Source organism: Heloderma suspectum, chromosome 7 (genome assembly GCF_057233095.1).
Source record: "Heloderma suspectum isolate Gila_16-S chromosome 7, 16-S_ref, whole genome shotgun sequence".
NCBI classification, from domain to species: domain Eukaryota; kingdom Metazoa; phylum Chordata; class Lepidosauria; order Squamata; family Helodermatidae; genus Heloderma; species Heloderma suspectum.
The window spans coordinates 51051581-51073753 of record NC_139464.1 but is presented as its reverse complement, the minus strand read 5'-3'; the positions used below and the strand labels follow the sequence as shown (position 1 = coordinate 51073753).

Below are 22173 nucleotides of genomic sequence, written 5' to 3'. Positions count from 1 at the left end.
GGTGGTTGGGGAGGGGCGAGGGGAGATCCACTATTGCATCTCCTCATCTGAGGCTGGAGCTCTGTCTCTGGCCTTGGAGGAGGGGATCCACAGCATCCCATGGCACTCCAGATGCTGTCTAGGCTCCACATAATTGCTCTGCCCATTAGACCAAATAAAAAGGTGGGACAAATGACATCCATTAAAATTAATGGAAAATTTGCCATTGGCATTAATGGGATGTGCATTATAATCATCGTGAGCAATTGGGAATAATGTTTTAGCAAAATTTTACATTTAATGCCCAGATGACTATTTGGAGCCCTATCTTTGCTAATTAAGAAATGGTATCTTGAATTATAATTGTTCTCACTCCTAGCAGCTCATAATAATTTTGGGTCAAGCCAGCTCTGAGGTGCACGTGGCTTCTTTTGGGAGAATGGCTTGAATCCCAACTGGTGTTAACTTAATGAAGTTCACAGAAGAGAAGTGCAGAGGGTTGAGGTCCCCTCATGAAGAATGTGGAATGGGGTAGAGAAGACTGCTGGGGAAGGGAACAATCACTCAAAATTGAGTAGTCCATCACCTGATTTTGGGAGATTCCCTCCTCTCCAGCATGCCCCCGCACCCCATTCCACATTGCTCAGGAGTGCCTGTCAAACCTCTGGAGAGGTTTTCAGAGGATATACACAGCGGCAAGCTAGAGGAGGTGACAAGAAATGTTCCTTCTGTGAACATCCTTAAGTGAGCTTCTCTCAGGATCCAAGTTATTATACAGAGTGGCCCCAAAGTAGGTATACAGTATAGTTTATTTTCATGTTATTATATTGTTTATTACATTTACATTTGTTTAACACTGTTTAATCTCATAAGTGCTCGAAATGTATTCCATTACATGACGTTTATTACATTTACATTTACACTCACTCTTCCCAACTGTCATTCTGACTCCACCCACACATCTTCTACTCACAAATTCTCTCCCCCTCCCATCAACATTCTAAACAACTGTATACCTACTTTTGGGCCACCTGGTATATATTGTTTCAAAGATGACCACAAGATCATTAATAGAAAAAATGGAAGGGGTGCTGCCAAAGTTTGCTTGCTTGCTTGCTTGCTTATTTGATTTGTACCCCGCCTTTGAAAATGGCACTCAAGGTGGCTTACAAACATAGATATATAAAAACAAGATTTAAACAGTAATAACAAAATACATTAAAAACACAATTAAAAATTAAGCACTTTCAACTCAAGTACTACTGATGTCAGTGGGAATGTTAATTGTGTGCTTGACTCCATCATCTTGAGATCAGTTGGACTTAACAGTTTCAGTCCATGATTTCTATTTTTTAAAACATTTTTATACTGCATTTCAGCCAAAAGGCCCTCAAAGTGGTATACAATAAAAATTATTAAAAATCACTTTTAAACAACAACAAGCTTGAAAAACAGAGTGACAGAAAGCCTAAGCATGGAACCAGCTATGAACTCATTAAAAATAACTATATACTGAATGAAACAAAAATGTTATGACAGCCCACCAAAAAGCAAGCAACGTATAGGCTAGTATATAGTACAATCAAGGGTGCTGCCAACAAAAAGGCCCTGTCCTGTGCTTCCACTATGTTTCTGTGGGACACAAAGCAGGGCCTCAGATGAAGATTGTAAATTATGGGCAGATTCATATGGAAGCAGGCAGTCTTTCAGATATCCTGGTCCCAAGCCATAAGGCCTTTATAAGGTAAGAACTGGCACTTTGAATTGGGCCTGGAAACAAATTGGTAGCCAGTACAGCAGCCATAGGATGGGTGTAATATAATCTGTAAAATGTGCACCACAACAATAGTCTGGCTGCAACATTCCACTGAACATGGGCCAATTGAGGGTTGTTTTCAGGGATTAAAATTGTTTTAATTTACAAACAAATAGAATTCTGCATAGGAGGTTCCCCTGGTATACAGAAACCACTACCTTATTTTTGGATGACCCCGTTTCATTTCCAGACACACTATCCAAGTTCAATATTAGATAAAATAATAAAATGATAAAATGATGAGCTACCAGCCAAGTCTCATGGTTTCTCTGTAGAACTTAGAAGGGTTATGATTCAATTATTTTGAATCATAAAAAACTATTCATAGCTGTAACCATTCTGTAGGTAGAACTCTACTGTTACTATGAGTAATAGTTACTTGGTGCTTAAATGCAAAATGAAGCATAATCTATTAAGAGAACAATTCTATGGCCCCTAGACAGAGTCTGGGGGGCCATAGGATATTTTAGATTCCTGGATTCAAGGTCAAAGACAGCCCTCCGACTTTGGACCTAGGAGTCCAAGCTCCCCTCCCTCTCGCAGCCAGCGTGGAGAGAACTGTGCTGGCAGTCTCAGAGGGAAGGGAAAGAGGATGTGCTGGTGGGAGGGGAGAGCTTATGCTGTTATCTCTAGGCCTCCTCAGCCTCCTTCCCTCCCGCTCCCTGATGCCTCAGCCAGATGAGCGAAAACGTCCATCTAGTGAAAATACAGAGTAGGAGGAGCGCAGAGGTGAAGATCACCTCCGCTGCACCTCCTGCTCTGCTTTGGATGGCCACAGGCCTCCAAGTTTGGAGATTTACAGCCATCCCCATAGGATTGTGCACTAACAGCTCCAACATACAAGGCTGGATTCAGACTTAGTCATGCTTAGCACAGACCCACTGAAATCAATGGGGCTTAGTCATGATTAACAGGTTCCATTGATTTCAATGGGTCTACTCTGAGCATGACTGTCTGGATCCAACATACTATAAATAGAAGTTTATAAATGGAAAATAAAGCCATTTATACTTATAGTGGTCTAAAATAAGCACACATCGCTGTCACATAAGACAAAACTATGCAAAAAGAAGAAAGTCATATTAGTAGCCATGTTTGTGAGAATAGCAAAGTGCTTACGTAAAGAACCTTGTTTAAAAAGAAATGAAACTCTGACAGATTAAGCCTGCTTTCCAATGGGAAGGCTTCAGTTTAGTTTCTAACTTTGCATTCCATTTAACCCTCAGGGGATCCAGGTCTGGGGCAATAGTATCACAAACTAAGTCATACAGGAATTTGTTGGTTATGTCTGTCACAGCCAGTACCATTTGAAGTAGGTCTGGGGCATCTGAGGCAGCCAATGCATCTGGGTCAAATTTGTTAGTGATACTACGTTTAAGTTTTTAGACGTTGTCAGGCCACTATGAGAGGTAAGCCAAATTCATATTGTAACACTCCAAGGAGCTGGAACACATTTTCTTTGGTCAGGACCTGTGATAGGAAACAAATGCCTTTATACAGCAAAAGATTTTATACAGGGCACATTGGTCACCATAATGATTCAAACACCTGGGCATCTCAAAGGATGATAAGTGTTGGAAGTGTAATAGTCCACAGTCCACTATGCATATGTTCTGCAATTGCCCAATAGGGATATCTTTCTTGGCCTGAGGTCCTAACCAGAGTAGGCATTGGTCCTGGAAACCTCACTCAGTGTAAAAGATGCCCATGCCTTAGTGGGATAGATTCCAGGCAAATGGGACTTGACAGAGGGGCACGCTGCATGGTTTAGTAAGGCCACACTAACGTTTAAGCATACTATTCTACAACATTGGAAAGTAAATAAAACCTCAAATATATGTAGATGGGTTCAGGATCTATTGACCTTAGCTGGTCACGAAAAGGTACATTATACCATGTTACTGAAACAAAATAAATTCCTATGACTATAGGGAAGTGTTCTTGACTTATAAGCAGAGTAATGCAATCCACCACAAAACCACTGCAAGCCTGCAAAGAGACATGCTTAAAACAACACTTTAAATTTTATAATTATTTTTAGAAAAAAATCTACATAACTACCAATTTATCCAATTTTGGCTTAATGAAGCATGTACTCTTTAAATACAGGAGAATATGAAGATGGGAGGAGGAACCTAACCGGGAGGGAATAGGGACAGGGGGCAGGAGCAGGGTTAGGGTTTGCTTTTGTATTGCACTGGGAAATGAAAAAAAAAATCTAATAAACTTTTAATAACAGAAGAAAGAAAGAAAGAAAGAAAGAAAGAAAGAAAGAAAGAAAGAAAGAAAGGAAGGTAGGTAGGTAGGTAGGTTGGTTTTTTGCTGAGTCAGACTAACAGCTCATATAGACCAGGATGGTCTATTCTTGACTGGCTGCAGCTCTTCAGGATCCTGGGCTAGCTCTGGTACCAGCAATACTTTAATTAGAGATGGAAAAAAATGAACCTAAGACCCTATACAAGTAAAGTACGCATTCTACCCCAAGCTCCTGCCTTCATAATTTAAATAATTTGCAACAGCAAGTGTTAAAATTCTGTTCTTAATAAAATATAGATTTGTATTTACCAACATAGATCACTTTTTTGCACAACCATATAAGCAATGGAAAATTTTCATTGCCATAGTTGTGATAATATTTATCTTTATGATATATTCCTCAACTGATGCATTTTTGTAGCATGATAAATTTCCCATGCTCTACTTTATTTGTATTATTTATTTTGAGGACAAGAAAGGCTATCTGCACTCTGTTTCAAAGCAAGTAAACATCCTTCTATTCATCTCATTATGATAGATTTCCTGGGTAGCCAATTCTTAAGTGGCATGGTTCATGAAGTGGAGCAAATCTTTTCAGAGCATGCAATAGTAAATAAATGGAAACATTCAGTGCAAGAATGTGGATTTACATGATCAGGAAGATCAAGTTTATTCTGACAAAAGGTAAATATTCATCCTAGTCCTAAATTGTAACCATATGTTTATGCATAATGAGAGTAGGTAACTGAAAACATGAGCACCCTGTGACTGTATATTTTCTTTGTATTCTTCAGAAAGTCCTGCCTTAACCATTAGACTGGAATGAAAACTATTGCCACTAGGCTGAATATAGTATGATGGAATTCAAGCCATTAGATAGAATAAAGTATGATGGAATTCAGAAAGATAGCCACTGAGTGAGCAATTTATTTGGAGAAGTTTATAGAGAAGAAAGCATATTTATAAGAATTGATTATCAATACATAGCTATGACTATAACAGCACACAATTCTGTGCACAATTAAATGTAATTAAGTACCAGTTATTTCAATAGCACGTCATAGCACTTTAATAGGCAGTGGACTGTCGGCATAGTTTATTACCCAGAAAATAATGCTAACCTAACATTAAGTATCTGACTATGGATTTTACACACTCACATATATAAATATTAAACAGAATTAAAACAGATGTAGATATGCAATCCTAAACACATATAATAGAGAATAAGCTCCACTAAATTCAGTAGGACTTTTTTTAGTAAAAATGTCAATCGTGCAGCTCGAGAACAAAGTGAGAAATATGAAGAATGAGAAGATCAGAAGATAATTATTTTGTATTCTCATAAATTGTCCTCTCTCACTTCCAGTTGAGTTTAGTATCATAATCATAATGACCAGCATCCTAATTTTATCACCAGAAATAATACATAGCAGGGGCATTGTTAGGAAAGGGCCCATCTAGGCACAGGCCTCAGATCTTTTTTGAGCTGTGCCCCGGATCTTTTGAGCTGTCCTAATTCTCATTCTTTTTACATTTTCCCATTGACTTGCACTGGAAAATAGAAACAGCCATAACTTTTTTAGTTTGCATGATACATAAATGAAACTTGGAGAACTGGTAGCCCCCACGGAGCTGATTGATCTTGCCACATTTCAGTCAGTTAGGTGCAGTGGTTTTTGTGCTAGTCACAGGTACAATTTGCTATTTTCAAGAAAAACTCATGCAAAGAGCTATATTTTTTTTGTTCTTCCACGTAAGTGCATGGAATTTGGGGACCTGGCAGCCCCTATGGAGCTGACTGAGCCTGCCAAAGTTTAGACAGTTAGGCCCAGTGGCTTTTGTGCTAGCCATGCATAAAGTTTCCTTTTCTGAAAGACTAAAATAAAAAGTAAAAACTGTCAAGCCACACAGAGTATTAGAGATCCTAATCAGAAGGTGTTTAAGGTGACCATTAGGAGGTCACTACCCCTAATCTCTGGTGTGTGTGTGGGGGGGTCCTGAGGTGCAAAAAACCTCTGTCCCTTTACTTTTCTGCTCTTCCATGTCCACTGTTGTGAGCTTGCTTGCAATTAAATTTTGAAGAGGGAGATGGAAAGGAAGAAAGAGCTCCATGTGAAATACTGGTATTTTACACAGCATCTGATTTCACTGTCCCAAATGGGAACCTTTGGATTCTGCAGAAGTTTAGTAGCTTCAGTACAGCAAAGGATCCACTTGTTTCTCCCCCTCCACTTTAATTTCTCCTAAATAGCTATAGGACTCAGATTATTCCAAAACGAGGGTTAAGACTATGTGGTGTCATGATCAAGGAACTGCTGAGGCTTTTAAATAGGTTCTACAGTTTAAAAAAAAGCTAGAAAAAGCTCTCAGCAACCTCACCTCATAAAATTAATGCAAGTATGTGCAATCCTTACAAACCCTCCACAGCCTCCTAAATTCCTCTGAAGTCCTACCCCTCTGAAAGGAGCCACTTGGCTTAGGGAATTCTCTCTACCTCCCCCCCGCCCGCATTTCCAATCACCATTCTTCTTTTCTTCTCCCTCCGCTATCCTGTTCTTTCTTTCTCTTCCTTATTCCACTCAGAGCATATCTTGGGGAATTCTTAAAGAGAATTCTCTTTGGTGGGCAAGTGTCAGGGTGGACACTGAGCCCATAGAATCCCAGAGTAGTTCTGATTCTGAGGAAGAGCAGTCACTCCTGGGAGAGGAGCGTGCTCCTCTTTCCCAGGGCCAACAGCTGACGGAGATTCCTCCCACCAGCATTCCTAGCTTAGATAGCATTCCAGGGAGTGACAGAGCGCGGGAAGCAGACTTGATGGACGCGTGATGCCGACGCAGAAAGCGGCGCCAAATGGAGGGTGCAGAAAGGAGGCGTAGTGCCCGGTTGGCGCGCAAGCAACGGCTGCGCCCAGAGGATCCAAGGGAAAAGGGGAGGGACTCTCCCTAGTCCTTAAGTTCAGGGATCTGCCAGTAATTCCCTTTCAAACGGGGATCAACTGTTCCAACTTAGGGCATAGGTACTCTGCTGCTCAGATCTAGTTGCTAATGGTAGAGTTGTTAAGTTGTAAAAGAAGAATAAAGCTTTGAAAGGAATCCCTTTGTCTGTGTCTGGACTTGGCTACTGGATTAGACTGAGAGAGGCCTCCAGGGAGCCCTTGACAGCAAGAGAAGTTCTGAATTGTATTTGACTTTATACAAACAGACAAGAGGGTTTGTTTTTCTCCTTCTCATTCAAGCGTTTGAGAAAAGTGGGTTCACATGGATGCAGAGAAACAAATCTGGGGCTGTTTTGTTCATCAGTTGCCATTATCCAGCAATAGGAAAGGCTGTAGCTCAGTGGTAGAGCACGTGCTTGGTATGCACAAGGTCCCAGGTTCAATCCCCAGCATCTCCAGGTAGGGCTAGGAAAGAATCCTGCCTGAAACTCTGGAGAGCTGCTGCTGCCAGTCAGTGTCAACAATTCTGTGCTAGATGGGCCCAGGGTCTGACTCAGTATAAGGCAGCTTCCTATGTTCCTGTGAACAGAAAGCTTTAATAAAAAACAGGAGTTTTTGGTTTGTTTTTTTAAGTGGAGGGGAGATAAATACTGCTCATTTATACAATCCTATGTATGCCTACTCAGAAGTCCCATTATGTTTAATGAAGCTTACCCTCAAGAGAGTGTGCATAGGATTACAGCCAAAGTTATTTTTGCGGGGAAGTTTGCACCTTGCTATTCCGCATGTTTACTCAGAAATAAGTCCTGAGTTGTGAGCATGGTACTGCAGGCTTAATACAGTGCTTACCCAGTTCCAGCTAATGAATTGACTACCCCTTCAGCTCAGTCCTATGCATGTTCTGTCATTTGTGGGTGGGGTGGGGTGGGTGGTTTTGCATGAACTCTAGCTTCAGTGGTGATGGAAAGGAACTTAGTACATGCACAGAGTTTCTCCATAACTTAGCCCTAGTTTTGAAAACAGACTCATTGGCTGAATCCTGGTGAAGTCTTGGTACAAATGACATTATGGGGAGGAAGATACAATGAGAGCTTGTGCATAACAAGGAGGAGGTAGAGGAGATGTGTACAAAACAAAATATCTGTTTTTATGAAGAATTGCTGGAGGATGGTAGGATGAGGAGGGATGGTTGCATGGAGGGGAATAGAATTGGTAGGGGGAGAATGTAAGTGCTCGGTGGTGAAAGAAAAGCATTCTGCATCTGCTCAGAGGCACTCTATATTTAGGAACATAAGAAGAGCCATGCTGCATCAGACCAAGGTCCATCTAGTCCAGCATTCTGTTCACACAGTGGCCAACCAGATGTCCATGGGAAACTCACAAGTAGGACACGAGTGCAGTAGCACCTTCTCACCCATATTCCCTTGCTGCTAACATTGGTGAAATGTAAATAAATTTTAGTAATTCCAAATTTACAGGCATGTATATGGTTCAGAAACTATGCAGGTTTCTTGCCTGGGGGACACCTCTAATGACCTGTGCATTTTCATACAAATCTACCCAAAAACTACTGGGGAGGGGGTGAAGGGAAGGGAAAGCAAATCACTCCCTCCTCCAAATTGGAAAACTCCCCTTCCACATGACATGCTGCACCTATCCTTCTGAAACTTTGCTGGTTTCTTACTTAGGGGCACCTATAGACTGTCTGTAATGTTCAGAACAATGGTCCACAAGGAACAGAGAGAAAAATATGTCTTCTTTTGGAGACCTTAAAATGTCAAGGCCACCCTTGCACAAAAACCCTTGTGGCTATCATTCTGAAATTTGGTAGGCACCATCTCCTCTGATGGGGCAATGAATCCTGAAATTTTTATCTAATTCTTCCAAGGAATAACATTATTGGCAGTTCCCTTTAAAAGAAAATCAAAATACAAACACTACACCTATTTTTTCTGACATTGGGCAGGTGTAATCCCCTTCTAGGGGGCTACTATGCCTGAAATTACCATCCAGCTCCAACCAAGAGAAAAAAGTTACAGGTTTTTTTTTCTAATTTCCCATGGTAGTCAACAGGAAGCATAAAGACTCATTTTTCCAAACCTTGACTCAGGTCTGGTGCTGAGCTGAAGTGGGCTGACTACAAACTCACCCAAGCAGAAGTGGGATGTTTTCCAAAACGCTGAATCGGGGTCTGAGTTGAAGTGAGGTGGGGGGGGGGTCAGTGCACACTTCTTATGTATGCATGTATGTAATCTATGCACACACATAAGCACACCACATGCACACACCACACACACACACAATAGAGGTCCACTTAGACTTGGAGATAGATAGATAGATAGATAGATAGATAGATAGATAGAAAAAATATATGCACGTGCAAATTTGTGTTATGGGCCTGTGCCCCGGATCTTTTAAGAACCTAGCGATGTCCCTGATATATAGCATACACAAGAAACATGGGTGGATCCATCATTCTGCATAGGTTGGCGGTGCATGTCATGGCAGGTTTTGATGTGTCTGTATGTGGAAATTCGCAAAAAACAGGTGGACATTTGAGTCCTCCTCATCATCAGTCCTGCACAGTATGAATGAAAGCGTCAACTGTCATCTGCTACTAGATATGGAGGAGAATACATATCTTCATGCATAATCTGGAGCTAATGCACCGCTTGCAGAATGGTGCATTGTTTTTCTCCTCGTACTAGTTGAACACTGTTCATTGTTGTATGCAACTATCTCTGGATCAGGTCAAGAAAATTAAATATTGAAATAGTGTTACTACTAAATAGATCTGGTTTTGTGATAATGACAAATACGGACATATAATATTCGGGGGGGGGGTGAGTTAGATCCAATGGTTCTCTTCTGCTGACAGAAGGCGTCTTCCTCCAACAGAAAGAGTCTTTGAATCCAACTCAATGCTGTATTTTTCTTAAATATTAAGTAGATATTAGAGTGATGACTAAAACCAATCTCAGATCAACTAATCTGAAAAATCCTCAATCAATTTTGTGAATGTTTGAAAATTCAGAAATATAGCAGTAAATGTTAACAGCCACCTAAAAGTTATGGCAGCATTCACTGGTGACAAAAAATCCCATTCAAACCAACCTAGGAAAATATATAGGGCAATATCCAATGGAGACTGCCCATGAGCAGCCAGCCCTGCTGACTCCCTTCCACTGCTTGTGGAAAGGAGATTTACCACATCTGGGAGCAAGCTGAAATGAGCAGAAACACTCATTGCTGGAATGGGCCAGGCTGGCAGAGCTCGCATAAGGGGCCAACCTGCCCCATTCCAGAAATGAGTATTTCTGCTCATTTGGGGCCTTGCCCCTGGAAGTGCTAAATTTTGTTCTACAAGCGGTGGGTGCCATTTGCAGAAGGGAACTGGTAGGGGTGGCTGCTCATGGAACAGAAGTGGTGGTGGGCCCTGCTCATGGACGGGCACCACTGGATACTGCCAGTAGTTATTTTCAGACAGTCAGAAATGTACCTGCAATTGTCAACATTCACATGTAAATCCCAACATTCACCACATTTTAGGCATTCATTGAATCAAATACATCTCTTTATCTGCAGAATAGAAGATAACTCCCAGGAGATGCCCATTTTTCATTCCAACATTTTTCAGTTCTAAACAATTATCACTGACAGGTTATTAAAAAACATTGGATGCCAGGAGAGATTTATCAAAATATTTAATTGCTCTTGGTAGAGGTTTTCAGGTCCCTTGTACAGCTAGAAGAACCAACAAGATATGGCTGTGATTTCATCAAATAAACCTATTTATCAGTTTTAGATAAATATAATGCATAAAATGTATTTGGTTGCTAGCTTAAACAAAATTTCAAACCAATTTCAAGAAAATATTTCCAGGCAAATAAATTCATAGATGTGCTAACTAATTGCCTACATTGTTGTTTCTCTTCATCATAAACATTCAGAACTACCTGGATTTCAGCTTCCTTCAGCATCAAAATACATGGTTAACATGAAGCTTATCTTTATTTTACCTGGAATGTCATTATCTTCAATGCTTCCCTCAACTGATCCAATGGAATAGTTAGCTGGACTGATTGGCGGACTGGAAGTAAAGCTTGCATATCCTATAGAGGAGTTGATTTCAAAATAATCATGGCTGTGATTTAATCGGTGAAATTCAAAAGCTGATACTATTGATGTACGTTGCTTGGGCTGGAAAAAAGAATTGAGTTGAAATGTAAACATTTTAATTTGTTTTCTACCTCTAAGTTTCATTGCCTCTTTTGAGATTCTTTTTTTTTTTTTTTTTGGTAAATCAACAATTCCAATGTTTCCAACTACTTTAAGTTCATATTCTATACGTAAATCCGAGGAGTGTTGTATTCATTCACAAGGAGGGCTATAATATAATCTCAAAATAAAATGTCAAGGTAGGATAATACATTGTGTCATCAGTACAACAAAAACTAATATGACAATGATTTTGAAGATATAAAAATATCCATATTTTAGTATTTTTCAAAGCAATTCCACAGAGAGCATTTCAGTCTTGATCCAATAGCAAAACCATATTAAAGTCTAGACAGGTATGACGTGGAACAGAATTTCAATAAACGTCTGTATGTTCTATGACACAATCTTGATAATATGTCAGTTCAAAATAAAACCATGTCAGGAATCTACAGCAATTTGATCTAAAGCATTTTACACGTTCAAGATCCAAAATGAGTAATATCCACTGAAGTGTATAATTTGGGTCGAGGGGTCATTGGTGCATGTCAGCTAGCCTCTCCTGCTTTCATTTGTAGTTTAGAATGCATCTCTAGACCCTTTGCCTACGGCTTGTGGACAACAGTCTGCTATTTATTATTTAGCAGAAAGAGAGCGAGGGACATGTACAGAATATATCAGATATTCAGTCTGTGCACACTACAGACACAGTGTCAACAGAGGAAGAAGTCAGGAACAGACAAAAGGGATTCCCCATTGTGTTTAATTCTCAGCTGTAATATTGGGGCAGTCAATTAAATATACTTTTATCTAAACCCCTGTGAGACTCTGTTTTTAACCTGCAGTGAGTGGAGGACCAAGCACAGGCTACTCTAGAACACTCAGGAAGCTGGACACAAAAAAAGAAAAGAGTCTATGGAAGGACAAGACTCTCCAATGGTAGTGATCTGCAAGGTGTGTGCCATGTTCATTTTCTTGCCTGAGAACAACATGGCCTACACCTGCAACAAGTGCAAGTTGATCACGCTGCTGGAAGAAAAAGTAAAAAGGACTGGAGCCGCGAGTGTTGACCCTCCAGGGAATAAGAGAACACGAAGAGTTCTTGGACAGAATGGTGGAACTACAGCAGCAAAGTGAAGAACAGAAGCTAGAAGAGCAACAGCAAGCTGAGGCAGAAGAGGAAACTGCTGAGGTGAGGAAAAATGAAGTAGAGCATACTCCTTGGAAAAGGGTGACAGTTAGGAGCAGAAGAACTAGAAGAGAATTGGCACCAGTGGAGGCAGTGGAGCTATGGAACCGTTTCCAGGTACTTGAGGATGAGAATGGAAGACAGCCTGCAGAGGAAGAATTACAGGGGAACCTGCATGAGAGTGAGCAAGAGGCTGAAGGTCAGCCAAGCAGAGGCGATGAAACCAAGGCCTACAGCTACAAGAAGAGAAGAGTACTAGTAGTGGGAGACTCCTTGCTGAATGGAATCGAAACCCAAGTATGTCGCAAAGACCCATGGACTCACCAGGTATGCTGTCTCCCAGGAGGATGGATTAGGGACGTGACTGAAGGGTTGCCTGCACTCATAAAGCCCACTGACAGGTATCCCTTTCTTCTCATCCATGCGGGAACAAATGATACCGCCAAGCAGAGCTACAAAGACATGACGTCAGACTTTGAAGCTTTGGGAAGGAAACTCAAGAACTTTGGGGACCAGATAGTTTTCTCATCCATCCTTCCATTAGTTAGAAGAGGGATAGAAAGGGAAAGAAAAATACTCCGGGTGAATGACTGGCTACGAAGGTGGTGCCGACAAGAGAGATTTGGATTCTGGAACCACGGGCTGTAATTCCTGGAAGATGGGCTGTTGGCAAGGGACAGGTTGCACCTCACAAAGGCTGGGAAGAATGTGTTTGGCCACAGCATGAAGAACTTAATCAGGAGGGCTTTAAACTGAATGCTACGGGGAAGGGAGATGTAAAGTTGAGGGTAACAATGGACGAAGGTTCATGCACCGCAACAGAGAGAACAGCTCTAATAGCGCCCAATCATAGTCTTCACAAACATGCAGGAAGAAAGCACATGGTCTTCAATGTCTATATACTAATACCCAGAGTATGGGAAACAAACAGAACGAACTTGAACTCTTAATACAAGAGGGAAATTATGACTTGATAGGTGTAACTGAGACTTGATGGGATGACTCTCATGACTGGAAAACAGCAATTGAAGGATATAACTTGTTCAAAAAGAACAGCAGGAACAGAAACGGAGGTGGGGTTGCACTATATGTGAAAAATACGTATCTCTGCAGAGAAATACAGGAGGATGAGTTTGGTAGCCTCATAGAGAGCATCTGGGTTAAAACAAAAACAGCAAAGAATAAAAGGAACATGGTTGTCGGAGTCTACTACCGGCTACCCAATCCAGGAGAAGACGAGGATGAAAGTTTTGAAAAGCAAATAGCCAATGTTTTAAGGAAGTATGATGTAGTAGTAATGGGAGACTTCAATTTCCCCAATATATTTTGGGAGACAAATTCTGCAGAACATGGCCCCTCCAAGAAATTCCTGACTTGTGTGGCAGATAACTTCCTCCTACAGAAAGTAGAGGTAGGAACTAGAGGATCGGCTATCCTGGACTTGATCCTAACCAACAGAGATGACTTAGTGGGTAACGTAGCAGTTAACAGGAACTCTGTGGGAAAGCGACCATGTTATACTTGAGTTCTTGGTTCTAAAGGAAGCACAAGCCGAGTGGAGCCAAACCCGTACCCTGCATTTTAGGAAAGCTGATTTTAATAAACTCAGAACAGTGATAAATAAGGTTCCATGGCAAATGAATCTTAATGAGAAAAGGAGTCCAAGATGTGTGGGAGTTTTTAAAAAAGGAAATTCTCAAGGCACAATTACAAACAATTCCAACAAGAAAAAAAGGCAGAAGACAAAAGACGAAGCCAATGTGGCTTCACAACAAACTTAGAGATGACCTGAAAACAAGAAAAGTACACATATAGGAAGTGGAAAGAAGGCCAAGCAACAAAGGAAGAGTACAGGCAGGTAGCACAGAATTGCAGGGATGGCATCAGGAAGGTTAAAGCTGAGAATGAGCTGAGGTTAGCAAGGGATGCTAAAAGCAACAAAAAGGCTTTCTTCAGCTACGTGCATAGTAAAAGGCAGAGGAAAGAAATGGTGGTTCAACTACTACATAAGGATGGCAAAATGATAACAGATGACAAGGAAAAGGCAGATGTACTTAATTCCTACTTTGGCTCAATCTTCTCCCAAAAGAGGAGACTGAGCCCCCTGGCAAAGGTGAAGTACAGGCAGAAGGGGCAGGATTGCAGCTTGAGATCGATAGGCATATGGTCAAGGAACACCTAATTACTTTGAATGAGTTCAAATCTCCAGGATGAACTGCTCCCTAGAGAAATAAAGGAACTGGCAGAAGAACTCTCAGAACCACTGTCTATTATCTTTGAGCAATTATGGGGGACGGGTTAAGTGCCAGATGACTGAAGAAGGGCTAATGTTGTCCCTATCTTCAAAAAGGGAAAAAAGGAGGAACCTGGAAACTACAGACTAGTCAGTCTGGCATCAATCTTTGGGAAAATTCTGGAACAGATTATAAAGCAATCCATCTGTAAGCACCTTGAAAACAATGCAGTGATTACTCGAAGCCAACATGGGTTTGTCAAGAACAAATCCTGCCAGACGAATCTGATCTCGTTTTTTGATCAGGTAACCTCCCTTGTAGACTCTGGGAATGCTGTGGACATAATATACCTCGACTTCAGCAAAGCTTTCAACAAAGTGCCTCATGATATCCTGATGAGCAAACTATCTCAAAGTGGGCTAGATGAAACATCGATCAGGGGGATCCACAGTTGGCGACAGAATCGGACTCAAAGAGTGCTTATCAATGGGATCTTCTCAAACTGGGGAGAGGTAACGAGTGGGGTACCGCAGGTCTCAGTCCTGGGCCCAGTGCTCTTCAACATTTTTATTAATGATTTGGAGGAGGAGGTGCAGGGAATGCTGATCAGATTTGCAGATGACACCAAATTGGACGGGACAGCTAATACTTTGGAAGATAGAAACAAAATTCAAAGTGATCTTGATAGACTGGAGCGCTGGGCAGAAAACAACAGAATTACATTTGATAGGGATGAATGCCAAGTTCTGCCCCTAGGAAAAAGAAACCAAATGCACAGTTTCATGTGGGGGAACAACACTACAAGCGAGAAGGATCTTGCAATTGTTGTCGATCACAAGCTGAATATGAGCCAACAATGTGATGTGGCTGCAAAAAAGGCAAATGCTGTTTTGGGCTGCATTGATAGAAGCATAGCTTCCAAATCCCGGGAATTACTAGTTCCCCTCTACTCAGCACTGGTTAGGCCTCATCTGGAGTACTGTGTCCAGTTCTGGGCACCACAATTTAAGAAGGATGCAGACAAACTGGAGAGGGTTCAGAGGAGGGCAACAAAGATGATCAGGGGACTGGAGACAAAGCCCTATGAAGAGAGACTGAAAGAACTGGGCATGTTTAGGCTTGAGAAGAGAAGACTGAGGGGAGATATGATAGAGCTCTTCAAGTACTTGAAAGGATGTCACAGAGAGGAAGGCCGGGATCTCTTCTCGATCATCCTAGAATACAGGACATAGTATAATGGGCTCAAGTTACAGGAAGCCAGATTCTGGCTGAACATCAGGAAAAACTTCCTGACTGTTAGAGCAATACGACCATGGAACCAATTACCTAGGGAGGTAGTGGGCTCTCCCACACTGGAGGCATTCAAGATGAGGCTGGACAGCCATCTGTCAGGGATGCTCTGACTTGGATTCCTGCATTGAGCAGGGGGTTGGACTCGATGGTCTTGTAGGCCCCTTCCAACCCTACTATTCTATGATTCTATGACATGCACAGCAATCAGATACCAAACTCATACCAATATAGACATTTGCAGCTTTGAATTCCCCTATAATTTCTAGCTCTTTCTAGCAGTGTTACTGTCTAGCAAGAGATCTTTCAGTTTATCCCACACAAGATTTGTTTCCTTTTTGTAATGTTTACACATTTCTTATTGCAAAATATCAGTCTATTTGCTTTATCAAGACCATTCTGAATTTGAGTAAGACCTCCAAAATATTTATTTAAAATTTATTTACTGCATTCTCAGGCACTGAAGTGGCTCCCAAAGTCATGTACAATTGTTTTAGTATTGTTAATATTATGACTTTTATCATTACAAATTTCTGTCTCCGTTGGCACAGTGGTCCACAGAGTGGGTCCTTTCATGGAGAAGGCATGTTCCCACATACTGTTGTATTTTCCTTTGAGTATAGGACACAGAGCAATGCCATTCCTGCTGATCTGAGGACATGGGAAGGCACATAGCGGGGAGGCAGTCCCTAACTAAACCCAAGACCACGTAAGGGTTTAGCAGCACACTGACTTGGATATGAAAGCTCCAAAATATGTAGAATCTTTTACCTTCACAAATGCTGTGTCTTTGGGAAGGTTGATAAGCATGGTCTCTCATTCATTCATTCATTCATTCATTCAAAAATATTGAATAGACTGCACTCAAAGAATGCAGTCCTACTGAATTCAGTGGGAACCAAGCCACTGACTTCAATTAAGTCCAGACATTGCATTAGTAAGGAACTAACCCAACAGCACAGCTATTCAATGTTCTGGGTCCATCTGTTGACAATTCCATGATGAAAATAGCACTTAAAAGCTGTTTCCAATTAATTATCACACAACGGATTGTTCTAACAATAATTCCAATGCCTTTCTGTTTTCTTGCCTGCCAGTCACCAGCTAGAAAAAAATAATGATGACAGAAAGAGACAAATGGCTAATATAGCGGGGGATGGCAAGAGAGAAAATTAGGGATCCTGTAGAAGTGAGACAACAGGAGAGTTATGCAATTATAAAGGGGCTGGAATGGACAGCACGACGTAAAAACTCCTGTAACTACTGGAAAAGGAAATAAAGGAAATTCTATGAGCAGCAAAGAAAAATATGAAATTGAAAATAAAGGTGAAACAGAGACTAAGGCTATGTTTGCACATATGTGCATGAGAAGAAAAGGGCCCGCACAAAGTGCCAGGCTCAAGCACTCCCCTCTGACCTCCTTCTCCCACACAGCCAGGATGAGGTATAAGCCAGCATTCAGTTTCACTGTGACCAATTCCTGACTTATCACATGCAAACCAGGAATCATAGTGTAAAATAATTCCTAGTTAGTTAAACAAGCCATCTAAACAATTCCCAGTTTGACTAATGTTCCTGGTTTGCATCTAATAAGAAGATAGGAACTGGGCAAAGGACAAGTTGCTTACCTATAACAGTGCTTCATTGAGCGGTCATCTGTGCATTCACACATATGGCTCTGCACCTGCATGGAGCCTCAATTTGGGAACCTTCTATAGCTGAGGAATTTCTGGTGGGAACCCCTCGCCACCATCCCAGCATGTCCCCATTGGATTCCACCTATTCCCTCAGTTCCCTGAGACCAACAATGTAGTCTCAGGACTAAAGGAATCTTCAGTATCAACCCTAACGTCAAGCCTGACACTGAAGTGGGGATGGTGGATGGGTTGTGTGAACGCACGGATGACCACTCAAAGAACCAGTTACAGGTAAGCAACCTGTCTTTCTTCTTCGTGGTCTCTGTGCATCACACATACAGGCAAGTAACAAGCTTGTGGGTCAGTGGGTCAGTGTCTCAGCTCAGAAACAATGAAAGTACCACTTGCCCAAAGGCACAGTCTGCTTGGGCCTGAACATCCAATTGGTAGTGCCATATAAAAGTTGATGGTTGCGACCACGTTGCTGCTCGACAAAGGTCAGGCAGTGGTAAACCTCTTTCAAAGGCAACCAAGGAGGTAACTCCATGAGCGGACTGGGAATGTACTGAACCCGAAAGATGCAGTCCTGACAAGATATATGCCAGTTGTATAGTGAGGAGTTCAAATTTTGTGAGGAGAGAAGCTGTCCTTTCCGTGCATCCCCATAACAGACGAAGAGTCTTAGCAACTGCCAAAATGGTTCTGTTCTTGCTTTATAAAAAGCTAGGGCATGGCAGACGTCCAGAGTATGCACTGTTGACTCCAGCGTAAAAGTAGGAGAAGGAAAAAATGCCAGTAACACTATACCTTGGCTGCAGTGAAGAGACTACTTTTGGCAAGAAAGCAGTATCAGGACACAGGACTACTTTGTCTCGATGGAAAATAGTACGGAGGGTCAGTCCTCAGGGCACAATGCTCACTGGACTAACAAGCTGACATGATAATCACCAGAAATGCAACTTTCCAAGACAGTAGCTGAAGATATGTCAATGCCATAGGCTTGAATGGTTTCGATGTTAGAACTTTGAGGACCACTGAAAGACTCCAGCAGGGTACAGGAGAGCACACAGGAGGAGCAAGATTCCTTATCCCATTAAGAATGGGTGTGAGTAAACTGAAAATCCCTCACAGAGAAGATGTTTTGTCAGAAATCGCTGCAAGATAAACCTTGATGGAAAACAACTTCACACCTTTGTCAAAAAGCGAACAAAGGAATTTAAGGACCAGGGAAAGCAAACACAATGAGGGGTCCACTCCCTGCATTTTCGCAAATGCAGTAAAATCTATTAATTTATGTGCATATGACTTTCCCGTAGCCGTTTTTTTTTTGGCTGCCTCCAATACAGCTGTTAACAGTTGGCAAAAACTGGGGAGTGATTTGCGTTAAAGTAGTCTCCATGCTCTTAGACTCAGTGTGTGGAAACTGGGATGTTGTACTTGACCTCGATCCCAAGGAAAGGAGTGAGGCTCGCACATACCATGGCCATACATTTTGTAAATATGTGGGGTGCTGTGGAGAGGCCAAATGGCAGCACCTGAAACTGATATGTGTCGGGGCTGACTGCAAACTGAAGGTATTTCTGGTAAGTCCCTTCGAGTGCAATGTGGAAATAAGCATCTTTCAGGTCCACTACGTAAACTGGGATCTTTTCCTTAGTAGTGGCAGAATAGCTGACAAAGTTGTCACGTGGAATCTTCTCAGTGTGATGAATGAATTTATGTCCCACAGGTCCAGAATCAGGAAAAGTCCCCCATCCTTCTTTGGCACTGTGAAATAATGGGAATAGAAACTTTCCCAAAGATATGGTAGGGTGACCCAGTGGATCACTCCTTTCTGGAGGAGCGAAGTTGTCTCTTCAGCACTGCAATTGATGGAAAGGTGGTTTGGATGCCTAAAAAAGGAGGGATGGTATCAAATTCTATTCTTTACCCCTTCTAGCTGAATGGGAAGGCCCATCTGTCTGAGGTTATAGTGGTCCCTATCGGAAAGAAACAGGACAGGCAAGTTCCAAAAAGAGGGGGACAGGCAGAAGGTTGAAATAGAATGGGGGAGTCAAAGATGCCTCTTGTTTGCATTGTCCCTATAATCTCTGGGAACTCAAGATCGAAAAGATGAATACTGCCTCTTTGACCCAGAGGAGGGCTGTTGTCACGTTGGATGATAAGTTGGTTGACAATTCTGGTAGAAGGGTTGGCATGGCCAGCAGCAAGGACAGTATGGAGGGAGCTGTTGCTGCTGCTGCCCGAGCCCCATCTTCCTTATGGTGGTTCTCACCGTTTGTGCAGCCTCCATGGCGTCATCCATCCCCACGTTGAAAAGTCCATCACCATCAAATAGGAGGTCTTCTATATTAGACCTCTTCTCCTGTGACAGTCCCGTGGATCATAGCCATGTGTATCTTCTAAACCCTATCGCTCCTACCATAACCTTGGAATCACAATCGGCTTGATGCCTGGTAGTATTTATTTGCTGACGTGAAAGACTCATTGCCTCTGACTGGAAAACCCATGCCAGTTTCCTCTGATCATCAGGGAGGTAGTCATATAGCAAGCCTATTTTCTCCCATAAGAACAGTTGGTACCTCGCCATGGCAGTTTGGTAGTTTACCACCCTGTAATGGCCCCAGGCCTGTAACCAAGTCACCTGTAGCTTTAGAGGGGCCTAGAGATCCAGAATGCTTTGCTTTGGTTCGTTATTAAGTGCAATTTCCTTGCTCTGAGCTTGTGAGATGAGTCAAAGGTCGATATTGTCACCTCAGCACATTCCATGCTAACAAGTTCTGAATCTTATCAGGGTCTGGGAAGCGCCTAAGAAGTGATGCTATGTTTACAAGTGTCTGTGCTGGGAAAGTTCTGATTGTTTCCCCTCTGACGTGGGGCTGTTAGCCTATGCTGGGAAAGTTGCAGATGAACACTAATTAACGCTTGCTGCTGTCATGTTGCCTCACTGCTAACATGTATGGTATAAGACCCATTGCACCCCTTGGCTCTGGGTTCAGAGAAGCTGTCTGATCCAACCATTGGGTACTCCTGTGTGCTGTAAGTACTCAATAAAGTCTCCTTGTAAGCAAACCTAGATCCGGCTTATCATTATCTTGGCACCTCCAAACCTTAGCAGCCCATGGCCGGGGCAATACACACTCTCAAACCTAATGCAGAGGAGGAATAAATCCATCTGCCTATCAAGTCTAGATTCCTGTCCTCTTTGTCAACTGGTGATGAATGAATTTTCTGAGACCATCCTTGTAAGGATTCAACAATAACAGAGTTTGGATGTGAGAATAGGAAGCCCATGTCTTTTTCCTGTACTTTGTACATGCTCTCTAGGTGTTTTGAAGTTGGCGCCATCGATGACGGCATCTTCCATGACTGCTGTACAGTCTGCAGCAATGTAGGGAGAAATGCTATAGAAATTGGTGTTGAGATGTCTGTGTAAACAGCATCAAACTGTTTGATCCTCAATTTTCTGTATGAGCTGCTGGTCTCCAAGTCCAATGACTGGGCCATTCTCAAGACTTGGTCAGAGAAGAGCCCCATATCCTCAGCAGGTGAAGCTTCATCCTGGGTCCCCAGTCACATCTAGGGATGATATAGACAGTGCCACTAAAAAGATGTGGAATCCGACTGATAATCCTTACTGTAGACTGCGGTGAGGGCGATCACTATGGGACCAAAGGTTGAGACTGTGATGACACAGCAGTGGCACAAAATTGTCTTGAGTCGGAGACTGAGACTGGGATGCAGATGGTATTGGCCGGTCCTGAGGTGATAGTGATGCAGATGTGATATGCGAGGTATCACATGCAGCTGTAATAACAACCTCTTTCCTGTCTCGATCTCCAGTCTTCCCAATAAGTATGCCATGGGGAAGAGACAACTCTGAGCATCTGTCCCAATCAGACACTGGGGAATGAGAATGCTCTCACTGAAACAAAGAGTATCAGTGTGCTTCTCTCCACTCTCTCCTGTATGAATCTGAGGCAATCTCTCTCGGTATCGAGAGTTCTCAGATCTTGGAACTCAAAGATGGATGATTAACTTCATCTGATCCTGGACAGTGCCGAGGAAGGGTAGAATCTCTGATTTCACACTTCAAGGTTGACGGCAATGGTATGGGCTCCACAGTCAGTACTGATGGTATTGGGCCGATTGATATAGGCGAATCTAAGAGCGGCAGTGGAACAGGTACAGGTGGCAAAAATTTCTTTGAGTGATCTTTAGGTTCCTTTGAATCCTGCTTCTTTCTTTGGGCATCCAACAAAGATTTAGGGATTTTAGCCTTCTTTGCCAATTTCTTAACGACCGTAACTGCCAATGAGTGTCCCAGAGTTGATAGGTCAGTACGGGCTGCTTGGGTAGCTCGAGCCGGGGACATCGCAGCAGCTGGCTGTGCAGTGCCTTGAGACTCAGCTGGAGATCCAGTAGAAAGGCCGGTTTCTGAGTCTGGGAGATTTTCACCTTAGGTTTGTCCACTGCCTCTAATGCCCTTTCCACAGCTCCGCTCGGAGCCTATTGGCATGGTTATGCCTGGCTTGCTTGGTGAAAGATTGTCAGTGTGGGCAGGTTTCTACAGCATGTTCTTCCCCTAGACACAGCAAGCAGAGGGAATGGCTGTC

General features: G+C 42.3%; 1 protein-coding gene across 1 annotated transcript in view; it reads right to left on the bottom strand.

Annotated features, from left to right (window-relative positions):
• ANKS1B (ankyrin repeat and sterile alpha motif domain containing 1B) overlaps window positions 1–22173 on the bottom strand; it is a 578800-nt gene that overhangs the window by 375487 nt on the left and 181140 nt on the right. The window contains exon 12 of the mRNA XM_084810203.1: window positions 11009–11189. Within this exon, the coding sequence (XP_084666329.1) occupies window positions 11009–11189 (181 nt within the window). The remainder of the gene's footprint in view (window positions 1–11008; window positions 11190–22173) is intronic.